Raw genomic sequence first — 20,676 nt, forward strand, 5'->3', positions numbered from 1 at the left:
ATGGATAGACCTAGAGGGTATACTGCTAAGTGGAATCAGTCAGAGAAAGACAAATACCATATGATTTCATTCATGTGGAATTTAAGAAACAAAACAAATGAACAAACAAAGAAAAAGAGAGACAAACCAAAAAACAGACTCATAAATTCAGAGAACAGCTGGTGGTTGCCAGAGGGGTGGGTGGGGGATGGGTGAAATAGATAAAGGGGATTAAGAGTACACTTACACTTATGGTGATGAGCCCTGAGTAACATGAGCGCGGAGTAACATATACAATAGGAAGGGAGGGGGCGTGGAAGGAAGGAATCAACACAGAAAATACCAAATCATAGTGTAGGGCACACAGTAGGCATTCAACAACCACTGGTTCCTGCTTCCCCCCTCTCTTGTTCTCCTCTAGCACCAACCCCCAACCTCCTTTGAGATGACTATTTTCCATGTTTGCCTCTCTCATGGCGTATCTGTATTTCTTCTTATTTGGCCCCACATGTCAGATTGGCTTGCATTACTACAGCCTGAATCATTTGATTTCCTGTCCATGTTCCTAACCTTTCCAGCTCCTTTTGTATCATTTCTCTGTCATTCCTGCTGTTTACAATACCTCTCAATTTAAAGCCATCTGCAAATCTCATTAACAAACCACTGACTCCCCCACAGTCACAGGACATGCTGAATAAAACGAGACCTAACACCGCTCTTCTTCCATCTGAGGCACCACCACTCTGGGTTACTTTAAACTGTAACCATTTTAAAATATGATTATGTTATTACACGTTACTCCCAGTCTAGGCAAATCTAATATGTGAAAATCAGGATTAATCATTTTTAATTTACTATTCACTATATTAAAAATTTAATTATTAATTCCCTTAGTCACCTTTCCTAGCCTACTTAAAATATCCTTTTGCTTACAAAAAGAAAAAAAAATCAGTCAACTTTTCAAGGCTACTCACAACCTTGAATATAGGTATTTAGTGTCCTTTAGCCATTTCAGTATGTCAGAAATTGTTTCTTAGTAGAGTTTTAAGAATAAAATTTAAGTTCTTCCATTTTAATAGTAGGCTTCTGAGGAACCCACCAGTTTTCTCACTGCTGATTCACTGGATCTTGGTTTCAACTCTTCTCCCTCATTTTCCTGATATACTCAAAATGTTTTCAAAATTCTATCTGTTCTTCTTTCCTCAAAACCTTTTTGAGCTCCTTCTATGTCCCCAGCACTGTGCTAAGTACAATAAGGAAAAGAGCCTCCACCCTCCAGGAGCTCTTAGTCCAGGAAAGAGCACGAAAGGAAATAACACTGTTGAGCAGCTGCCATGGTCTGGATGTGCACCGGGTTACCCCATTTAGACCACAGGGAAACCCCATCTTACAGCTAAGAAAACAGGGTTTCAGAGAAGTTCAGTGATTTGCCCTCTATGCAGAGGATGAACAGACAACTCACAGGAGAAGTACAAATAGACTATAGACATAGGGGGAAATACTCAACCTTACTAGATATCAAACAAATACATGTTAAATAAACAAACAGGCTATTTGTTACCTCTCACGTGGTGAAGGCAGAGAGAACCATGGAAACTGGCGAGGTTGCAGTCATGCAGGCTCCCCTACGGAGGGGAGCACAGAAGAAGTGGTGTGAGCTTCCTGAGAAACAATTTGATAATAGGTACAAGGACCGTTAACAGAGGAATTTAGCTTTATGTCCATCACAAAGGAGTGAAATAAAGAGTGCTACATCCATACAGTGAAATTGCACACAGCTTTTAAAAATCATGTCGAATATGGAATGACCTACAAGATCTTCTGAACATTAAATGAGAAAGCATATTGCAGAATGGTACATGCTACGGGATTACAATATACACAGGTTTGTGTATGTGTGTGTGTATAGAAAATAGAAGACTGAAAAAACAATATGTTAACAGCAGTTATTCACAAGAGGTGGGGTTTTTTGAGTAGCTTTTAAATTTTAATAATTAAAAAAACAAACTCGGGACGCCTGGATGGCTCAGTGGGTTAAGCGTCTGCCTTCAGCTCAGCTTCTGATCCCAGAGTCCTCCGGGATCGAGCCCCGCAGGGCATCAGACTTTCTGCTCAGTAGGGAGTCTGCTTCTCCCTCTGCCTGCTCCGTCTGCTGCTCCCCGTGCTTGTCCTCTCTCTCTCTGACAATAAATAAATTCTTAAAAAAACAAACAAACACATAAACTGTTCATACACTCAGATCTGGTTATTCCACTACGTTGCCATAAATGGCAATGCAGACTAAGAATCAAATAACTTGCTCAAAATCACCAGCTGGTATATTGTGTTAAGCTGGGCTTTCTAACTCTCACATCCACTGTCTTTCAACGTCCCTCCAGCTTCATCCCCAAAGCCCCGATGACATCATATCTAGAGTTCCTTTCTCTTGGGTTCTTTTTCCTCCTCCTCATTTCTGCATCTGCTATATCCCTTCACACCTTTTTCTAAAGCTATTGACTAAACCTATTGACCTGTTTTAGCAGTAGTCACCCTGTGAACTGGCTGTTATATGCAATACAAACTAAATCAGTTCACGAAATGAAAAAGGCAATTTCCGCCCCCCTGGAGGAAACTGGGACACCCAGAAAACTGGGTCAGAATAGGCATAAGCCGAGAGTCTTCAGATAAGTCGGTTAGCTTCGTGCATTTCACATAAAACTGATGTCTATTTGGTCATAACTGTGATAGTTGGACAATGTCATACTTTCTTCTATACCAAAAGATTTCCTTTTTCAAAATGTAGATTCTTAAAAGCACCACCTTCCCCAAAGTAGGACCTGAGGAACCAATCCTTCATTGTATTTATAAATGTTCAATTTTTCGTATTGTTTTCACTTGCTTACTCAAAAAAGTAGGATAAATAGAATAGCCTCTGTCTCCCTTGGAAAAGAACAACTTTTGGAGCCTCAAGTTGGCTGCGTTAAAAATTCGAAATGTCTTTGATGTTGCACAGCTGTCTTCATATCTTCATCACAGATGTCTCACACATTCCAGGAGGCTGACTAACGTACCTGGTTTCTCAGTCTTCCTCCTGAAGCTCTTGTCTGACCAAGAAGGGACTCGTTTCTCCAGGCTCAACACCTAGGAACTTAATTACAAGATGCTGCTGAGTAAGACAAATCCTTATATTCTCCCCAGCACTTTCCTTCTTGTTTCCATCTTCTTGTCTCAAACATAATTTGCCACACTCAGTCATCTTACTGGTTCCCCTTGGTCTCAGTGTTTCTCCTACGGAGATTCACCTAGGACAAGATCCCAATATGGTGAAAATTAAAAGTTTTCCTACAGATAGCTGCTATTAGTGGCAAAGGAAAAAGAGAACACAGTTTATGTCATAGTCTGTCATCCACTGAAGGCCATCATATTAATAGTCCCCAAACAACCCTAGACCAAAGTCAAACCTCCGAGCTAAGCAATTAAGGAGCAAAATTCCTGGAGATCTTTGTTGCGTGGTTCTCAGCTTGAGAACTCCAAATAGTTCTCTTTCCTCAAAAAAATTCCATTATTCCACAGTAGCAACTCTTCTTTCCTGCTCTCTGGCAGAAAGCAGGGGATCATTATTAACCACCTCAATTTACCCAGGAACCTTTCACCTAGAACCTAAAGTTCATATGCAGTTAAGATTTGTTTTCTTTGGGCATAGAAGTATCAACAATGATGTAGCCAGTTTTTCGCGTGAGAGAAATACTTACATAGCTGACACCTCTATTTGGAAGATCGACACATTTTACTATATGTAAGTTATACTCAATTAAAAAAAAAATTCTAACAAAGACACTCACCTCCTCATGGAAGCTGCCTTTACTTGACTGAAGTTCGAACAGGGTTCTCTATACCCATATATCTTACCCCATTTATAAAGAGGGGCAGCAAAGAAACATGAATATCTTGCTCCTCACACGCACCCCAACCCCTCACCAAAACTGCATTCTTCTCAGTGTATGTCTTCCATTCAGTTACATGGAACATTGCTGGACTGTCTAGGTGGACAAAATGGAAAATTGAAGAGAAACTTAAAGGGCCAAAGGGATGAGCTAACTGTAGCCCTGAAAAGTTGTGTGAGCTGTCTGAGTCATTCGCATACCAGTGGCTGAGCGAACAGGCCTCTAACCTGCCTCAGCATGGGGTAAAAAGAGCACAAGTGATCTCAACTCATCATAGAAGAATAAACATTTTATAAAGAACAGCCTTCTCGAGTTCACTCCCAGCACTGAATAACCACTCTCAACCACTCAAAAATTCTTCCCAATGAAAATATTTACCTCAAGGAATAAATAACATTAAATGAGAAATTAATAAACATTCAGGCAATTTGAGATTTTATTGTGAAAATAGCTATTTTGACATTATATCCAGTTTCTCACTTATCAGAATAAATTCTTTACAACATTGATCATCATTACCACTTCTGGGTATTTATACATAATCTCTGAGTAAAATATATTCACACTGGGCATGACTAAAATATTTAAATAATGACCAACATTGCTTATTTTAAGATGCTTACTTTACAACAAAACTATAGTATTTGTACACCAGTACAGATGTGTAAAATATTTACCAAAGATAGGCTTGGTGGAACAAAACCGATATGTGTACACAGATATTCTTAATCTTCTTTGTGGTCAATCTTCTAGAAAGCCAGAGTTACATTACAAACACCTCAAATTTCCATTTCAAGATGAATAGGAAAAATGGAAACATGTTATTTCCTATTATACAAACTAAAACACTGAGTCAGAGGAATAAAGCTCATCTTTATGCAATTAACATAAAAGCCTGGGTATAGTCTTCCTTTCTCCAGAATAGACCATATACTGGGTCACAAAACAGGTCTCAACCAATACCAAAAGACAGATTATTCCCTGCATATTCTCAGACCACAATGCTTTGAAACTGGAACTCAATCACAAGGAAAAATTTGGAAGAGACTCAAACATTTGGAAACTAAGAACCATCCTGCTCAAGAATGACTAGGTAAACCAGGGAATTAAAAAGGAGATTAAGCAATTTTGGAGACCAATGAGAATGAAAACACATCGGTCCAAAACCTATGGGACACTGCAAAGGCAGTCCTAAGGGGAAAATACATAGCCATCCAAGCCTCACTCAAAAGAATAGAAAAATCTAAAATGCAATTTTTATATTCTCACCTCAAGAAGCTGGAAGAGCAACAGAAGAACAGGCCTAATCCACGCACGAGAAAGCAATTGATTAAGATTAGAGCAGAGATCAATGAATCTTTGGCACTTTTAAAGCACAGCGAAAAGTGATCTGGAAATTTGTCCTGGAATTCCAAGTTGGCTCCTTCCATCTTGGAGACGCCTAAGAACTGCTTAGTTCTCTGGAGCCATCAGGTCATGTCCCTGCACCACTGTTCCAAGCCAGCTGGGATTCTAGGGAAAGGGGCTGACTGACCAGGGGCCTCACATGTGCCTAAATAACCAAACTGTTTAAACCCATCCTCCCCCCCAACTGCATGGTCCAAGGGAGTCCTAACCTATCCCATTTTTATCACCACTCACTAGAGGGGCACCTGACAAGAGGAAACCTTTGCAGTTAGCACCAACAAGCAAAAACACTCCAGGGCAGCATTTCCCTAAGTATATTTCTCAGAATACAAATCCCAGAAGATACCCACTTAAAAAAACAAAAAAACCATATACAATAAATCAGGGAAATAGCATATACAATATAGGCCCTTCTCGGAGACTGAAACCACACAAAGGTTCAGAAAAGCCTATAGTAACTTAACCGAGCATTTCCCAAATTTATTTGGCCATAGAACCCTCTATTCACATAATAACAATATAATCTGCCAAAACACACCTTCTTCTCCAAGGAACTAGAAGACGGTTTTTAAAAAATCTTACGGTATAATTTCAAATTAATAAGAATCAGGGAATATTCTTCTATCACAGCATTCCCCTCTCTACAAAGGTCCAGCTCAAAGTTACCCTTTCTTATATCATTATTCAAGAATGTTAATTCTCATCAGTAATCACTGGCCTCCTCATCTGGAACAAATAATTTCTGTATGCTTTTTGATTCTGAGACTACCTCTCCACCCCAATCACAGTGATTACTAGGGCTGGTAACCTGGGTTCCTAGCAAACACAACATCCCAACAAGATTTTGGGCTTCCTAGCAAACCCTAACTACATCCAAACAGGGGCTAAAATATTTTGAAAACCCTTAAAAAAACCAAAACTTCATCTTTATTCTCTGTGAAAATCAGCCCTTTGAAGATCTAATGACACTTCAGTTAAACCTCTTAGGGTAAGGGTGCCTGGGTGGCTCAGCTGGTTAAGCGTCTGCCTTTGGCTTGGGTCATGATCCCAAGGTGCTGGGACTGAGCCCCACATCGGGCTCTCTGCTCAGCAGGGAGCCTGCTTCTCCCTCTCCCTCTGCCGCTCCCCCTACTTGTGTGCACGCTCGCTCGCTCGCTCTCTCTCAAATAAATAGAATATTTTTTTAAGAAACCAACAAACCTTTGAGGGTAACGGGATTACAAACCTTTAGTTCATGTAATTAACAATAAATCTCTTAATAATCTATTTAAGAAATACGAAAATACTAAAGAGCAAATGTAAATTCCACAGAGCTGAACAAAAAGGCAAAAGATAATTCTTCATGCCAACAACATATACAAAAGACCATAATTAAAACCCAAATTATACTCAGTGGCTCTGCTCAGGATTTCAATTATATAAATAACCAAACCAAGGCAAAGTCAACTACGAAATCCCTATGAGCTTAGAACAAAAACCACACATGCTGCACTTTCTTCATCAAAGCACAGTCCTAGTGTCCGTCTCGTCACACCGTGTAATTAGAGAGAACACAGCAAAGTACTACCACCACATGAAGACACAGAAGAACTTTTTTAAAATGTATTTTATCCTAAAAAGTAAACCCAAGTACCACAGGAAGACGATACTCCTACAAATATAAAATCATAGGGTATTTTACAGGGAAATGGAGTTCTTGGTTTTAGGTTGTTGTTTTTTCTTTTCTGGTAAGGCAAAACAGATCTCTAGATAATCATTCGTTACAAACCTGAGGTGTTTCTTTCTTTAAACTTAAGGAGGTAAATTATATTTAATGTATATTATGTATTTGTATCTGAATACTAAATACTATGTTTGAATCATTAGATTTAAATCATAGTTTATGTAGCTAATGATAAATTTATTTACTTTTTAAAACCCTTTTATTTTGAAATAGAGACTCACAAGAAGTTCCAAAAATAGTACAGAGACTGTGTAACCATCACTCAGCTTCTTGTCTTTAAGTACTTATATTTTGGTTTTAAAGGGTTATTAACACTTTTGACCGTTTATGGAAAACTGCCAAAAAATCTAATAGGCCTGGTGAATATATATTCTTGGAAGAGGCTCTATGAAAACATACTGCTGACTTCAAATACCACTTTTATCACATGAAGGCACCTTAAAAAATTGGTTTTCTGAGATTCTATCACTTTTACCAATTTCTGCCTCTTTTGATGTCTAGTTTCTTTCCATTTTTGTAGACTTCTGAAAATTATAACTTATCTGTGATTGAAATAAGCTCCCTTATTTCTTCATGTTAATAAATCTAGCAATATAAACGACTAGAAATTACAAGTGCAAATCAAAATGCTTTGGATTTATTGTAAAAATCTTGAATTGACTAGTGCCCCCAAAATAATACAAACATATCTATGTTGAAATTTGTCAGTGCCAATCCTTGTAGGGTAAAAAAAAACATTGTGAAGGAAATGACTCTCCTCAGTGCTCTTTACAGTGTCTTTAGTGTTCAAAGAAATGGCCAGTCTTATGGATGACCGGTGGCAGTTTGCTGATGGAGGATCTTTATCTTACGGGAATTACCTGACTGATTTTCTAATCCTACACTACCAACAAATATAAACACAAACACAGTCCCTTTGGTCATATGCCACCATCACATCCTAAAGAAAGTAGCTCACAGTATTGTGTTAAACACCGTGGACCATTTATCTCAGCAACTCCAACTTTGTCCAGAGCATATCCTGACAAGCTGATCACAAGCTCTCTGCCCAATCTGGAAAGTTGTTCCTTTCTAAGAGCTTCCTAGATGTGTGGCTCATCCCTGGAGGGCTTATGCTCAGTTACAGCTTCCTGGAATCTTGCTGGCTTATCCCAAAAATGCTCAACTAAGTAGCCCAATGTATAAACTCTCACTTAATCTGGGGCGCCTGGGTGGCACAGCGGTTGGGCATCTGCCTTCGGCTCAGGGCGTGATCCCGGCGTTATGGGGTCGAGCCCCACATCGGGCTCCTCCACTATGAGCCTGCTTCTTCCTCTCCCACTCCCCCTGCTTGTGTTCCCTCTCTCGTTGGCTGTGTCTATCTCTGTCAAATAAATAAATAAAAATATTTTTTAAAAAATTAAAAAAAAATAAACTCTCACTTAATCTAAATCACATTTTGCATCTTAGGAAAGGTAGTCTGGAAACATCCTAGCCTGTGTAGTGCAAGGCTAAAGGCAATTCAAAGCAGGAATGACCAAAAGGAAGTAAATCATATTTACAGCTGTCTTTTCTACTAAAAATGACAAATACATGTTCCTCTAAAATGCTATCTTTTGATTAAACTTTCAACACGTGAAACGTTACAGTCTGCTTATTAGCTGAATTCTGTGTCATAAGAACACGATCTCTACATTCTCATAAAAATATAAACACATTTTCCTTAGCGCGGGTATTAGTTTTATTGACAGAAAACTTTACATAAGCCAGTATTATCTTTGTGCCCACGGAGAAACTTGGAAGTTAAATTTACTGTTTGATTTTAGAATCTGTTAGGGTTGACATAGCTCTTTCTCCCCCATTTTTAATTTTTCCCAAAACTAAATTTTAATTGTCCTGTTTTATGTATGTTTGACAATTTTAAGCCACTTCAAATGCTTCTTGGAAGGCTCAATATGAGTCATAATTGAAGATGACCAACCCTGACTAGAGCGTAAACAGATGTCTGATTAATGTGTTAACCGCCTTTCTCCAATGTATATCAATCCGGAGGACGATAAAGTCCTATGGTCATGATTTTAACACAGAAAATTCACACGGAGTTTGGATTGCTGGAATCTAGTAGAAAATTAATACAAAACACACAAACCCGTTGCTGAAGTAATGTGAAACTCATTAGTTACTTTCCCTAAATACATCCAAACAGATGAACAAGACTTTGAAGACTACCTTGTTTCTCATTTAATTAAAACTTTCAAGAAAAAGTATTTACAATGACTTAAAGACTCCTGCCTCAACAGCTACCTAAATACAGAACAAATCGGGAGGATTTAGGTCAAACACAGCTGAGCTCCATTCAGCTCCAATTAGGGGAGTCTCTTGACTACAAAGCTGTTTTCTTGACGTGGGGGTTTCTGCACGACGTGGTAAGATTTGCTGAGCACCATAGTAATCTTTTGAGACACTAATCAAAAACATGATCCTATATTTTAAAAACCCCAGAAGTGGTTTTAGGACAACAGAAGCACCTCAGCCACTAAAATTAGAGAGATTCTGTTCTAAGTAAAATCACCTGCACAGCAAATCCTTTAACAGTTCAGCAACCAATAGAAAATATTCTTTAAAAACTACAGCTATTTCCGAATAGTCCATTAGATCCTTTGACCGTAGTTAAACTATATGGAAAATAATAAGTTGTCATAAAGCTTTTGACTATGTGACAGTCTTCTTATGAAAGAACACTGGTCTAAGCATGGTGAGCTTGGACCAGGCACACAGTAGGTATTTCTATTACTCTAGCCGAGTAGTGTCTGACAAATGGGCAAATCTCAGTAAGACTTTACAGCCTGGCATGATAAATGATGACCAACACACTCAGTTCTCCTGAAATTACTCCAAGAAAGAGAGGACTCGAGTTAAAAATGTACTACAAATACATAGATCTAAAGCTGCCATTGGTCCAATAAACTGAAAGAGTCCTTGCTAACCTTATATTGAACACACCAGCAAATACCAATGTTCTGTTGAAGTGCATACAGTCGGATGAATATTATATGTAACCACCTCTGATACATAAATATATCTCAGATCCCCCAAAAGATTACACTTCTGAGAGCATAATTAAAAAGCACATTCCTCATTGCTTTTTAAATACAGGCTTTTCTACTGAAGTAAATAGAATATCAGAATATTACATTTTTCCTAATGTCTAAAATTGGCATCAAATTTCTAAACAGAAGAAAAAAGCCTCAAAGAGCCACATATTAGATATTCAAACTGTTCCAAGAAAACTAACTAAATTAATAAATTAATTTGAATAAATAAGAGTGCACATTCAGAACAGAATTGTAGCTTTTGGTCAGCAACATGTGAACTAAAGGCAAAAATCTGCCAAGATTAAGGCAGTGTTTTTTTTTTCTAATATACAGTACAGTGTGTTTTCTTTTTTCCCCAAGTTCATTTAGCATTCACTCTGATGTTATCTAAAGTGCACTGCCAAGCTAAAATACAAGCTTCTTAATTAAGAAAAACTAGATGTCATAGAAAGGTTCTTTTTAGAGCCTTCCTTATACCTACTAATGGCATTTTCTTCTTGCCTTCACACATGTAGTCTAAGAGATGACTGCAACAACCATATGACTTTGGACACAAAGCAGGACGACTGTCAGGGCGATAGGCGTTGTAAGGAATTACTTTCTTCTTCTGCTGGAGTCAATTTAAGTGTTGGCAGTTTCCGAGGAGGAAGCTGAGGGCTTTGGCGAAGATTGTCATCCATCTGTGGAACATACAAAAGGTACAGCTGACTAACGGCTGTGGCACCACGTATGTGGACTGTGGTCTCCCCGTCCAAGCTATAGCCTAGAAGAGTACAGAACTGTATGGTTCCGGGACTGCTTGAGAAACCTTTTTCTTACAAATCATCTCTCAGGAACTCGAAATGTTGTACCTCCAATACCAGCGAACTCAGTATATGTATAAAAGCCAAACTGCCCATCTTTGATGCCTTCGCAAATTATAGTAATTCCATAAAATGAATATTCTGAACTCAATCAGGTCACAACTTAAGAGATCTTCCAATAGGAAGTGTAAAAGCAATACTTCTGACACACTGAGCTCCCCAGTTTACAAATTATGTTCACGCACAATACCTCTTTTGATCTTCCCAACACAACTGTGAAGGCAAAATGGAAGATGATCATTCCCTATTTTGCATATTAGCAAAACAGAGCTCAGAAAGATTAAGAAATTTGCATTAGGTTGCAAAGCTAGTATCACCAGTTGAAATTAGAGCCCCGGTCTTCTTGTTCCAATACTTTTGTTCTTTCAACCAGACCTCAGTGCCTCAGTGAAAATGACCTGTACTCCCCTCAGGAAGACATTAGCATCCCTGGAAACACTAGGAGAGGGATTATTTAGAACTGAGTCAGACCTGAGGAAGCTACCCTTAAGCAGGGGCCCCACGGAGTGCAAGGTTCAGAGCCTGGTGTTGAGTTCTCGGTCAGCTCAACTTCAGGAGACTTGAAAGCAGCTGCCACCAAGGACCCCAAACCGACAGCATACAGCACCTGAGTACCCACTTGATAAGTAGGCTTTTCTAGAGTTTTGAGCATGTGCAGAGCAAAACTGTCTTATCTTCTCCAGATGCTCTTATAAAGCACCAAGGAGATGTCTCAGCAGAGGCACATGCAACTTACAGGAAAGCAAAGAGGATAAAAGATTAACTTTTAATTTTCCAGTGGAAAAAAGTATTCCCAGTGAACGACTTGAATCAACTGTGTTGCCATACTTTTTTCTTACAAGAATTAAGTTCCTCAAATATTACTTTCTTTTTTTAAGCTCTAGATTGTCCAAATGGTGAACTGTAGTAGCCAATAGATTTGTTGCTCTAATGCCTTGTAGCCAACAGTGAACCACACTGGAGAGCAGCTATGAAACAGGGGTGGAAAGGACAGTGCCCGATTTAGAGTTAGGACACTTTCATATATTGATGATGACCCAAGATGGAAGTGTACAAAATAGTCACAGCGCCTCTTGGGTTCCCTTTCTGCACAGGTAGGTATCTTGTGGTTCCCTCTACATGTCTGTCATGAATTTGCCACACCGAGAAAATGAAAACTCTCCTGGATGGCCCTTACCTAGCAATTAAGTGTCAAAAACAACCCGAATCATCTTTTCACTACCCACACTTAACACTCAATATTTTTCCTCTCAGGGGATTGACTGAGTTGGGCTAAGAAGACAAACTTGGTGTGCAGTCAGCCCACCGAAACTTTAGTACTGGTCTTTTACAGTTTTACTGTTCAGTCCTATTCACGTCTCATGTTCTAAGCACACATGAAATACTGTAAGAAGAAACAGAATGGTCATCCCAGAGAGTGGCGGTTTCTGGCTACTAGTACTACGAGTACTGGACTCAGAATTTCATGTATTTCCTTCATTTGCGGCTGGCTAACTGCAGAGCCTGTGCTGGAATCCAATCTCCAGGGTTCAAATTCCCTCTCTGCCTCTAGCCAGCTGAACGACCTTGGGCAGGGAACATACGCTACTCTCGAAGCTTCAGTATCCTCATCTGTACTGTAATAGGGCTGACAGAGCAGCTGCGCGCACAGAGCTGCTGTGAGGAGTCAACGGGACAACTGGTAACGCTCACAGAGCACGGTGCCGGCTCCTGAGAGCTCAGAAGCTGCGAGCCGGTGTTATGAGGCCACAGTGCCTCATCAGTTAGGGAAAGAATGAAGTATCATTCACTGGTATGAGAAAAAAAGCAAGTTTATCAGACACGTGGGGGAAAAATGCATAACTCTCTTGTGTTTTTCCAATTAGAATCACCTTTGAAATTTCCATTACTGGCTGTCTCCCCTACCTACTTCCTCAATCTCTCTCTCACCAAATGAGCAACCCCAAAGTGGCAAAATATCCCCACTGATGAAAAACCATAGGCGGCATTTAGAACAGAGAAGGAAAGAAAGGAAGGAGAAAAAAATAACACAGTTTAAGTAGAAGAAAGAAAAAGACATCATAGTGCTATTAAGAAAGGACAAGCACAGGTGCTTATGATCTCAAGACATGTTAACCTTCAGAGACTGAAACAGATAAGGAGTGTTTTGGTTTGGTTTTGTTTTGTTTTTAAAGCCTTTAAGGCTTCTGGGTCTCCTAAGTTGAAAAATTACTAATTATGTGGTAAAAGTAAACCCAATACGACTATCAAAGTAATCAGGCCACTATTGGCTTTGAAACACTACGTTACGTACAACTTTAATAAACGTATATTTGAGCAGCTTTATGAAAAAATAAACTTAAAAAAAACTAAGAGGGTAAAGTTAATGCATATTAACTTTACAATTAAAGTTACAATATTAATTTCAGAAAGGAAAATACTAAACTACTATAAAATAATGATTGAAGTAAACTTGACCTTCTCAATCAAGTTGGATTCCTTATTTACAAGTTGTGTGAGTTTCTGCAGATTTGCGTCTACCGTTTCTTGTCCAGCAGGAGAGATGCCTAAGAAGCCAGGACAGAAATCAGAAAGACAGAAAAATTTGAAAGTCTTTAAAGCTGTTTAGACTGAAAGAATTTTGAGTCTATCCACCCTCCCAAGTATGCTGCCCTCCAAAAATAAATCAATAAAACCAGGCAAAGTGAAAAACCGTTATGGGTTCAAAGGCCAAGTTAAGAGGGATAGTAATGCTCCAAAACCAAACCCTAAACAAAAAGACTAAATTTGTCTATTAAGTAGACAGCCAAGTGTTATGCAGTTAGCCAAAGTCATTAGTAAAAGAGCACAGCAGTCCTCATTTCCTTCTCCAATTTGAGTTGTACCTTTTCCCCACGCATACCAACTAGGCCTTTAGTCAAAATGACTGGGATAGCTTTCTTAGGCAGTGACTCCCAAACGGCTATCAACCAGACATCCACTGTATTTGGAGGGACTTAAAAAATACAGATTCCTGGGCTCTATCCCTGTGAGATTCTAATTCGGTAAAATCTGTCATAGGAGCCAAGATTCTGTATTTGTCCTGTAGCCAGGTTTGCTAATCACTGTTTCAGAGTAACAAGGCTGAAAGTTACTTAGTTTCATGACTCTCAAACTGCTAATCCCTCTCTCTCTCTCTCTCTCTCTCACATAACCCACGCTGAAAAATAAACTGTCCCTAAACCAGTTATCCTTGTAACTTCTGTTTCTTAAAAGGACAATTTCTACCAACTCCCCAATACAAATTTCGTATTCCGATCACTTAAGCACAAGGCCCCACACTCCCAAGAAATCATATCCTAAGTGACGGGGACCCTCTATTTACAATACCTCCAGTCTGATGCAATCAGTTTTCAAGTAGTGGAATCATGGGAGTGTACCTCACCCAAATCAATCTGCTGCTGATTTCTGTTCATGCAGGAAAATGCTAGAAGCAACATTTAAAATAATTGCCCATTTGCATTAGGATAAATGGTATCTTTCAGCAGGGACTTAACAAATACCTGGGGTTAACTTTTAGAAGAAAATGATCCACTTCAAAGGGGCAATATTTAAAGAACGAGAGGCAAGAAATGTATAAAGTCTAGAAGAATAGACAAAAGGCATTTCTCTGTTTAAAGTAGAACAAATATATGGGAATAAATTTGGAAAAGTGCATCTTTTTCAAGTGCTATAATTCAACATTTAAAGACAACACACAAATTTCTTCAGTAAGTCATGAGTTTTGCTTATACGTCCATAGAAGAATATGCAGATAGTTTATGCAAACACAGATTAGCTAAAGAGAAGCCAGCTTACCTCCAAGACTAAGCCTAAAATAACTGTTTAGGATGTCGTCACAGAAGCGGCACAGGTTGGAGAGCTGTTTCAAATGTTCTTGTAAGTGAACTTTAGGAAAGCGTACTTTATAAAGTGGTGCGAGGAAACCAAACACATAGGCATCCAAGGTAGATGGCCTAAAAATCAATTAAGGATTTTTTTAAAAACACATAGGAAAATATTGACTTGGGATTATGTTAAAAATACTTATTCTCAAATACATTTGCCAATTCTGGAGTATATAATATAGCCTTTTAAAAGATTTACTACACATTTGAGCTTATAAAAATGATATAATGGGGGTTTTATTCAGTAGTTTTTTAAATACTCTTACCATTTATTTTATTTAGAAGAAAAGTTATAAATTAAAGATGCATTTTTTACTCACAAGTGTTACATACAGATAGCAGACAGGGTGGGAATAGCCTTAGATATTTTAAATTCACAGAGATAGCAGACTGAGTCAATGTTTGATTACCATGGACAGAAAAAGTTTACTAGAGTAGCCCATTCAATCTTTTTTTTAAAGTAAAAAACTCATAAATGGGGGGGCAAGAGGACTTGCTTTAAGTAACTGTTCGTTGACTATATGCACACAAAACATCAAAATGATTTTTAAGGGAATGCACTCACGTCTCTCCAAAGAAAAACTGAGATGGTCCCAATCTGTTTGACAGAAGATTTAGGCACTCCTTGGCATCTCTGTATATCTAATAAGGATGAAATCACAACTCAAAAGTAGGAAGGATGCTCTAGAGCTCCTTTCAGGCAGGCATTTAGGTATGTTCATCTCTGCTGTCTCTCTTGTCCCTCCTCTGGAGGGCCCTCGCTTTGAAAGTAATTCCAACCATACCTGAGCTTCCACTTCTCGGAGGTGGTAGAGGGGAGGCTCTCCTCTGGTCAGGAGAATTCTATTTAGTGCTCCCTTAGACATTCTTCCAGGCAGGATCAAACTCAAGGGAAAAGGAATTCGTGAAGCAAACCATGGCTTTGTCACAGTAAAGTAATTGTCACTCTCAACCCAGAATGTGTGAAGCTGCAAACCAAACAAAAACAACTAAAATCAAACAAACAAACAAAAAACCCACACAAAACAAAACCAAAAACAAACCCACTACAAGCATGTTCTTTTGTTAAATGAAAGGTCATCCAATCAATGTGAAAGTTTTTAATAAATATCTTTGTATAAAGTAGCTCCATACAACTTTCCCAGTTAGAATGACTCAAGGATACAACAAGATTTTAAACACATGGATTTGTTGATTGCTATATCCCAGGCACCCAGAACAAGGCCTGGCACGTATGTGCTCAATAAATATTTGTTGAACGAATGAATTATAGTTAGCTAAATTCTATACATGGGAGCAACAAACTCCACCTTCCACAAATAACTTTTACTTCCAAAATGACATTATCTTTCACTTCATTGTTTCATGTCTTAGTTGAATGTCTAACAATCCAGTTTCACAGTAACATAAAAGAATCAAGATTAATACGTAAATGAAATTTCCTCTCTGAAGCCTTTCTCATTATGTTCCTTCTAAATAGACTGAAGTATATTTTTAGTAGGTCACTACAATACCAATGCTCACCACTGCAGGAAGAAGCTTCTCTTCGATGAGAGCAATGTAAGCCAGTGTATCTGCCCCCTGTTTTGCTGAGAGTTCATAATCAGCATTGTATTTCTATGAAAAAATATAAAACCAAAACACTTGAGAAGTCAAGGGCATCCCAAAACAGTGAAGCTAAATGAATTAAGATTCCTATATTCTTCCTCAAAAATGGCAAATATGATATTAAAAGGATAAATACAAATTCAGTGACAAATGCTGCTTAATGCAAATACAGTTCTTAGCACATCACACACAGTAAGGTCAATAAATATTGTGTTTTTGTTGTTGTTGTTGTTAACTGCTATTATTCAGTGATTGTTTATGACCTAGTTTAGTGCATGGCATATAGTACAAACTTAAACAGAAGCTATTATTTTTAACAATAAGGAAGAAATTATAATTTGTTGCATTTTTCCCCATGAGAAAAGAAAGAAAACCTCCCAATTTAGAACAGTTCTAAATTTTGTTGACACAGGGCTTATTTTCTTAAGAAAAGTATTGGCAAAACCAATTATACCTTTGGTATTTATAAAAGTCTTTGCATGTTTCAATATTTTGGATACATTATACAAACCTTTACATGCTCACACATTTTAGATACATTACTTCATGAAACATTTAATTGCAACTCTCCAGTCAAGTATTATTTAAAAATAAAATAGTTGCTAGTTGGTAGGAACTCAGATGTCATATATAGCAGAAAGTGTATAGCAGCTTTGTGACTAAATTGACAATCCTATCAGTAAGAGTGAAGATGGCCTCAATGAATCTGCTTATGTCTAAACATCAATCAAATCCAAAAATGTACATGAAAATATAAATTGAGTATATACCTCACTATATGACTTTCAAATCACAATACAACTCAGGATTCAGAGCAGTAATTCTCAAGTCTATTTTTATATCAAACCTGAGGTATCTCCAATTATCTACTGATTTGGTAAAAAAACGAAATTAAAAAAAAAAAAAAACAACCCAAACTTAAAAATGTTTTTTGAGAGTTTTTTTTTTTAACTAATATTCAAGGAACATGTGAGAAAGGAACCACCCACCTGTTTTCTTAAAAAGTTTAGTATTTTTGCAGGCTGAGAAACAATGTTGTCTTCAGTTGTCAAAATTGGTACATCTCCTATAATCAAAAACAGTTCACATACAAGGAAACGTTTCTATTTCCTCTTAAGAAATTCTGATCCCCTAAAAACTATACCGTTGCACATTTGGAGGGGGAAAATGAGTAAGTTCACCTTAGTTTTTTGCAATTTAACAAAGCAGTTCTAGAGAACACTGTCATTTTTCGTAATTTCCATTGATCTGGCTTGTACTTTAAAGTATTACTCTGAATGATCACACCATAAGCAACATACAGCCAAGGTCATGGTAAGAAGAAATTGAAACCCCAAGGTACTACTCCATGGCTATATGCCTCACAGGTTTAAATTCGGGGAGGAAGGGGGAGTCACTTTAAAAAGAGCAGGAAGGTGTATTAAACGTTTACACTGTACCTCTTGAACCTCTCCAGGTGTTATCTATGACATTGACTTTCAAGGGTGCACCAGAAAATTTGGCGTAAGCCTGAAAGAAAGTTTGCAATAAAACATTTAGACAGTACATAGTGCAAATCTGCAGAGCAGCTTTACTTTACAGCCTGGTCCCCCTAAGGCAGAAACGCCTGACACGCGCGGGCTGTGTCCCTCTCCAGACAGCCGAGGACCCGCGCGCCAGCTACCCATCTTTCTGAGAATTTGTTTGGGGGATGCAGAGCGGGGCGCGCGCGCACCCAGCCTTGGCTTTTCATTCCACCTGCCAGAAAGCTCCGCAAGGCTGATTAGACTCGGTGCCAAGCGGGAAAGCCAGGACTCTCCCGCCAGGCCTCGGCGGGGTCACAGGCCAGGCTGTGACTCCAAGGGAAGGATCCCAGCGAGGTGCAGCGAGAAGCTACCCGGCCACTCTCGGCCCTGCAGCGCCGCAGGGAACCGCGGCGAGCGGCGGAGACCAGGCCCAGCCAGCCTCGCGCCTCTGGCCCCGCCCATTTTTCCTGCGCCCTGGCCCGCAAGGCGGCCTCACCATCACCACCAGGGACTCGCAGTGCACCGATGGGAGCCCCCAGCCACCTCCCCAGCAACTGAGCTCCAAGGGGGCCGCCATCTTGCCGGGGCCGACCTTTGCTACACCGGAAGTACTTATCTGCCCAATTTCCGGCACGTTGAAACACGGGGCGGGGCGACGGGAGGGAAGAGTACCTTTGGATTTTGAAGAGATGTGGCAAGGAGCAGTGAGGAGTTAAGTGCCCACTTACCTTGGCTAATTGAATTTAAATTTAAAAAAATAATAAATAAAAAATAAAAGCCCACTTAGAATCAGCCTGGCCTAATGGTTAAGAGTCCTGGCCCTTAAGATGATACATCCACCTGGCAGTCCTCAAATATTTATTGGGTGCCTGGTGTGCTCCAAACCCTTTGAACATTATTACCTTGGGCCTAAATTAACCCATGTGTAAAACAGAAGGATTGTTGTGTTTAAAATTATGACACAGGGAGAAATAACTTGACATACAATAGGCACTCAATAATTGTTCAACCCCTTACCCATACATTTGACTTTTGCTTCTTCCCACTCTCAATCTTAATTATGTCACCCTCATGTTCACTTGCTCCACTCTTCTTAAAGATAACCCCATTACTAAAATTTGTCAAGTGAATTCTGCCTTTTTTCAGTCTGGAATATCTCCTTTCCCTGCCACTGCTCCCTCAAAAGTGAGCTTAACTATCACCTTCTCTGGGATGATTTTACAAAGTTAGGAACTTTGGGATTCCCACAGACCCTTGTACACACTTAAACTGTAGCTTCTAGTCTATACAGATTTTTTTGCCTTTCGCTGCACTGAAAACTCTCTGAAGACAGAACAGGGTGGCTTCATAGATGTGAGACCTGTGTAGTCACACAGGGCCCTATGCATAGAAGGGCCCAGAATTGCCTTAATGTTCTGCTGCTATTGTCTTGAAATTCTGAACTTTTGAACAAGGCGGCTTCCATTTTTATTTTCTACTGGGCCCTACAGATGATATAGCCAGCCAACCTGTGGGCATGAACTAAATGTTCTTTTGAACATCACCCTGACAGTTGTCAGAGAAGCTGTTAAGGAGGAAAAATAGGCCTTCAGAATGCCATGATCCTGTCATGCTTACAGGGTCCTGGAGTTAGGACTTGGGTGCTGGGTCCTTCTTCTAGAAGGTGCAACAGTCTTTCTGGGATACCCTTCCAGTCATTTCTCTGAGTTCTTTCCTTAACTCTGCCACACTGAGGTACTTGGCTCCCCTTAAACAACTGTAAGTGCAAAAGAAACCTCTGCAAATTTTCATAAAATTACAATTCAACAAAGAATTGATAGGCATTCCCTAGGGTTAGATGGTTTATATAGCCATCTAAATTGCAGCGTCAATCTGCTAAAAATTTTTTCCCCATGTTTCAAAGGCAAGAGTTCTCAGAAATGGGAAGGATAAAGTATATCAAAGGTGGGAATCCATTGATAATACTTTATAAATGTGAAATGCTTAATATATGCACCATTGAAGCCAAATATCAAAACATTTATTGAGCACTACTGTATCCAAGACACTGTGAGGTTCTGGAAGAATACAGAGATAAATAAGACCTGAACTCTAGTCTCAGTTTATAGTCCACAATGGAAACATACAACTAAGCGTAACAAGTCAGATTATCATGAGTGAAGTTCGAGACATAAATAAAATACTATGGAAGCACAAACCAGGAATGATGCATCCTCTCTGGGATCAGCAGAGGCTGTCTGTTCAGTCTTCAGGGTAAAGAAAGTAATTCAACTTTCAGATTAAAGAAATAGGACCTCCCTGTTTTGAGCATTAAAATCCTAAACCATAAAGCTCAGAGTCCATATACTGCAGTCAGGCATTTAAAGTAATCATATACAGATTGGGGCGCCTGGGTGGCTCAGTCAGTTAAGCATCCAACTCTTGATTTTGGCTCAGGTCACGATCTCAGGGTCATGATCTCAGGGTCATGAGATTGAGTCCCACATCAAGCCCCACATGGGGCTCTGCGCTCAGCGCAGTCTGCTTGTCCCTCTCCCTCTGCTTCTCCTCCTGCTTGCTCACTCTCTCTCTCTCTCAATAAATAAAATATTTAAAATAATCATACACAGAAAATGTGGATTACCTTAGTCTTGTTTGCAGGGTGGGGGTGGGGTAGGTAACGGATGCACATTTTTTATGGACACATAAT

The 20,676-nt window shown here is 39.2% G+C and overlaps 1 protein-coding gene across 2 annotated transcripts; it reads right to left on the bottom strand.

Annotated features, from left to right (window-relative positions):
- Positions 1–4,320: 4,320 nt before the first annotated feature.
- On the bottom strand, positions 4,321–18,591 carry MTX3 (metaxin 3). 2 transcript variants are annotated; one of them, XM_026498721.4, is made up of 9 exons: positions 18,484–18,582; positions 17,922–17,991; positions 17,472–17,548; positions 16,399–16,491; positions 15,660–15,842; positions 15,440–15,516; positions 14,786–14,943; positions 13,427–13,515; positions 4,321–10,786 (listed from the first exon to the last, which is right to left on the bottom strand). In XM_026498721.4, the coding sequence occupies exons 1-9, from the start codon at positions 18,562–18,564 to the stop codon at positions 10,676–10,678; spliced, it is 939 nt and encodes a 312-aa protein (XP_026354506.1). In that variant the 5' UTR covers positions 18,565–18,582; the 3' UTR covers positions 4,321–10,675. The 2 variants fall into 2 exon arrangements, with proteins under 2 accessions (XP_026354506.1, XP_026354507.1); XM_026498722.4 differs by lacking the exon at positions 13,427–13,515 and having other exon boundaries at positions 18,484–18,591.
- Positions 18,592–20,676: the final 2,085 nt, after the last annotated feature.

The sequence above is a fragment of the Ursus arctos genome, unplaced genomic scaffold, assembly GCF_023065955.2.
Source record: "Ursus arctos isolate Adak ecotype North America unplaced genomic scaffold, UrsArc2.0 scaffold_5, whole genome shotgun sequence".
Classification (NCBI taxonomy): domain Eukaryota; kingdom Metazoa; phylum Chordata; class Mammalia; order Carnivora; family Ursidae; genus Ursus; species Ursus arctos.

Coding starts and splice junctions, on each gene's coding strand:
- MTX3 (XM_026498721.4), bottom strand. CDS start 18,564: ATGGCGGCCCCCTTGGAGCTCAGTTGCTGGGGAGGTGGCTGGGGGCTC. Junction 16,492..17,471: donor TAAACTTTTTAAGAAAACAG/GTGGGTGGTTCC, acceptor ATTTTTTCATAG/AAATACAATGCTGATTATGA. Junction 15,843..16,398: donor AGAAGCTTCTTCCTGCAGTG/GTGAGCATTGGT, acceptor TTTGGTTTGCAG/CTTCACACATTCTGGGTTGA.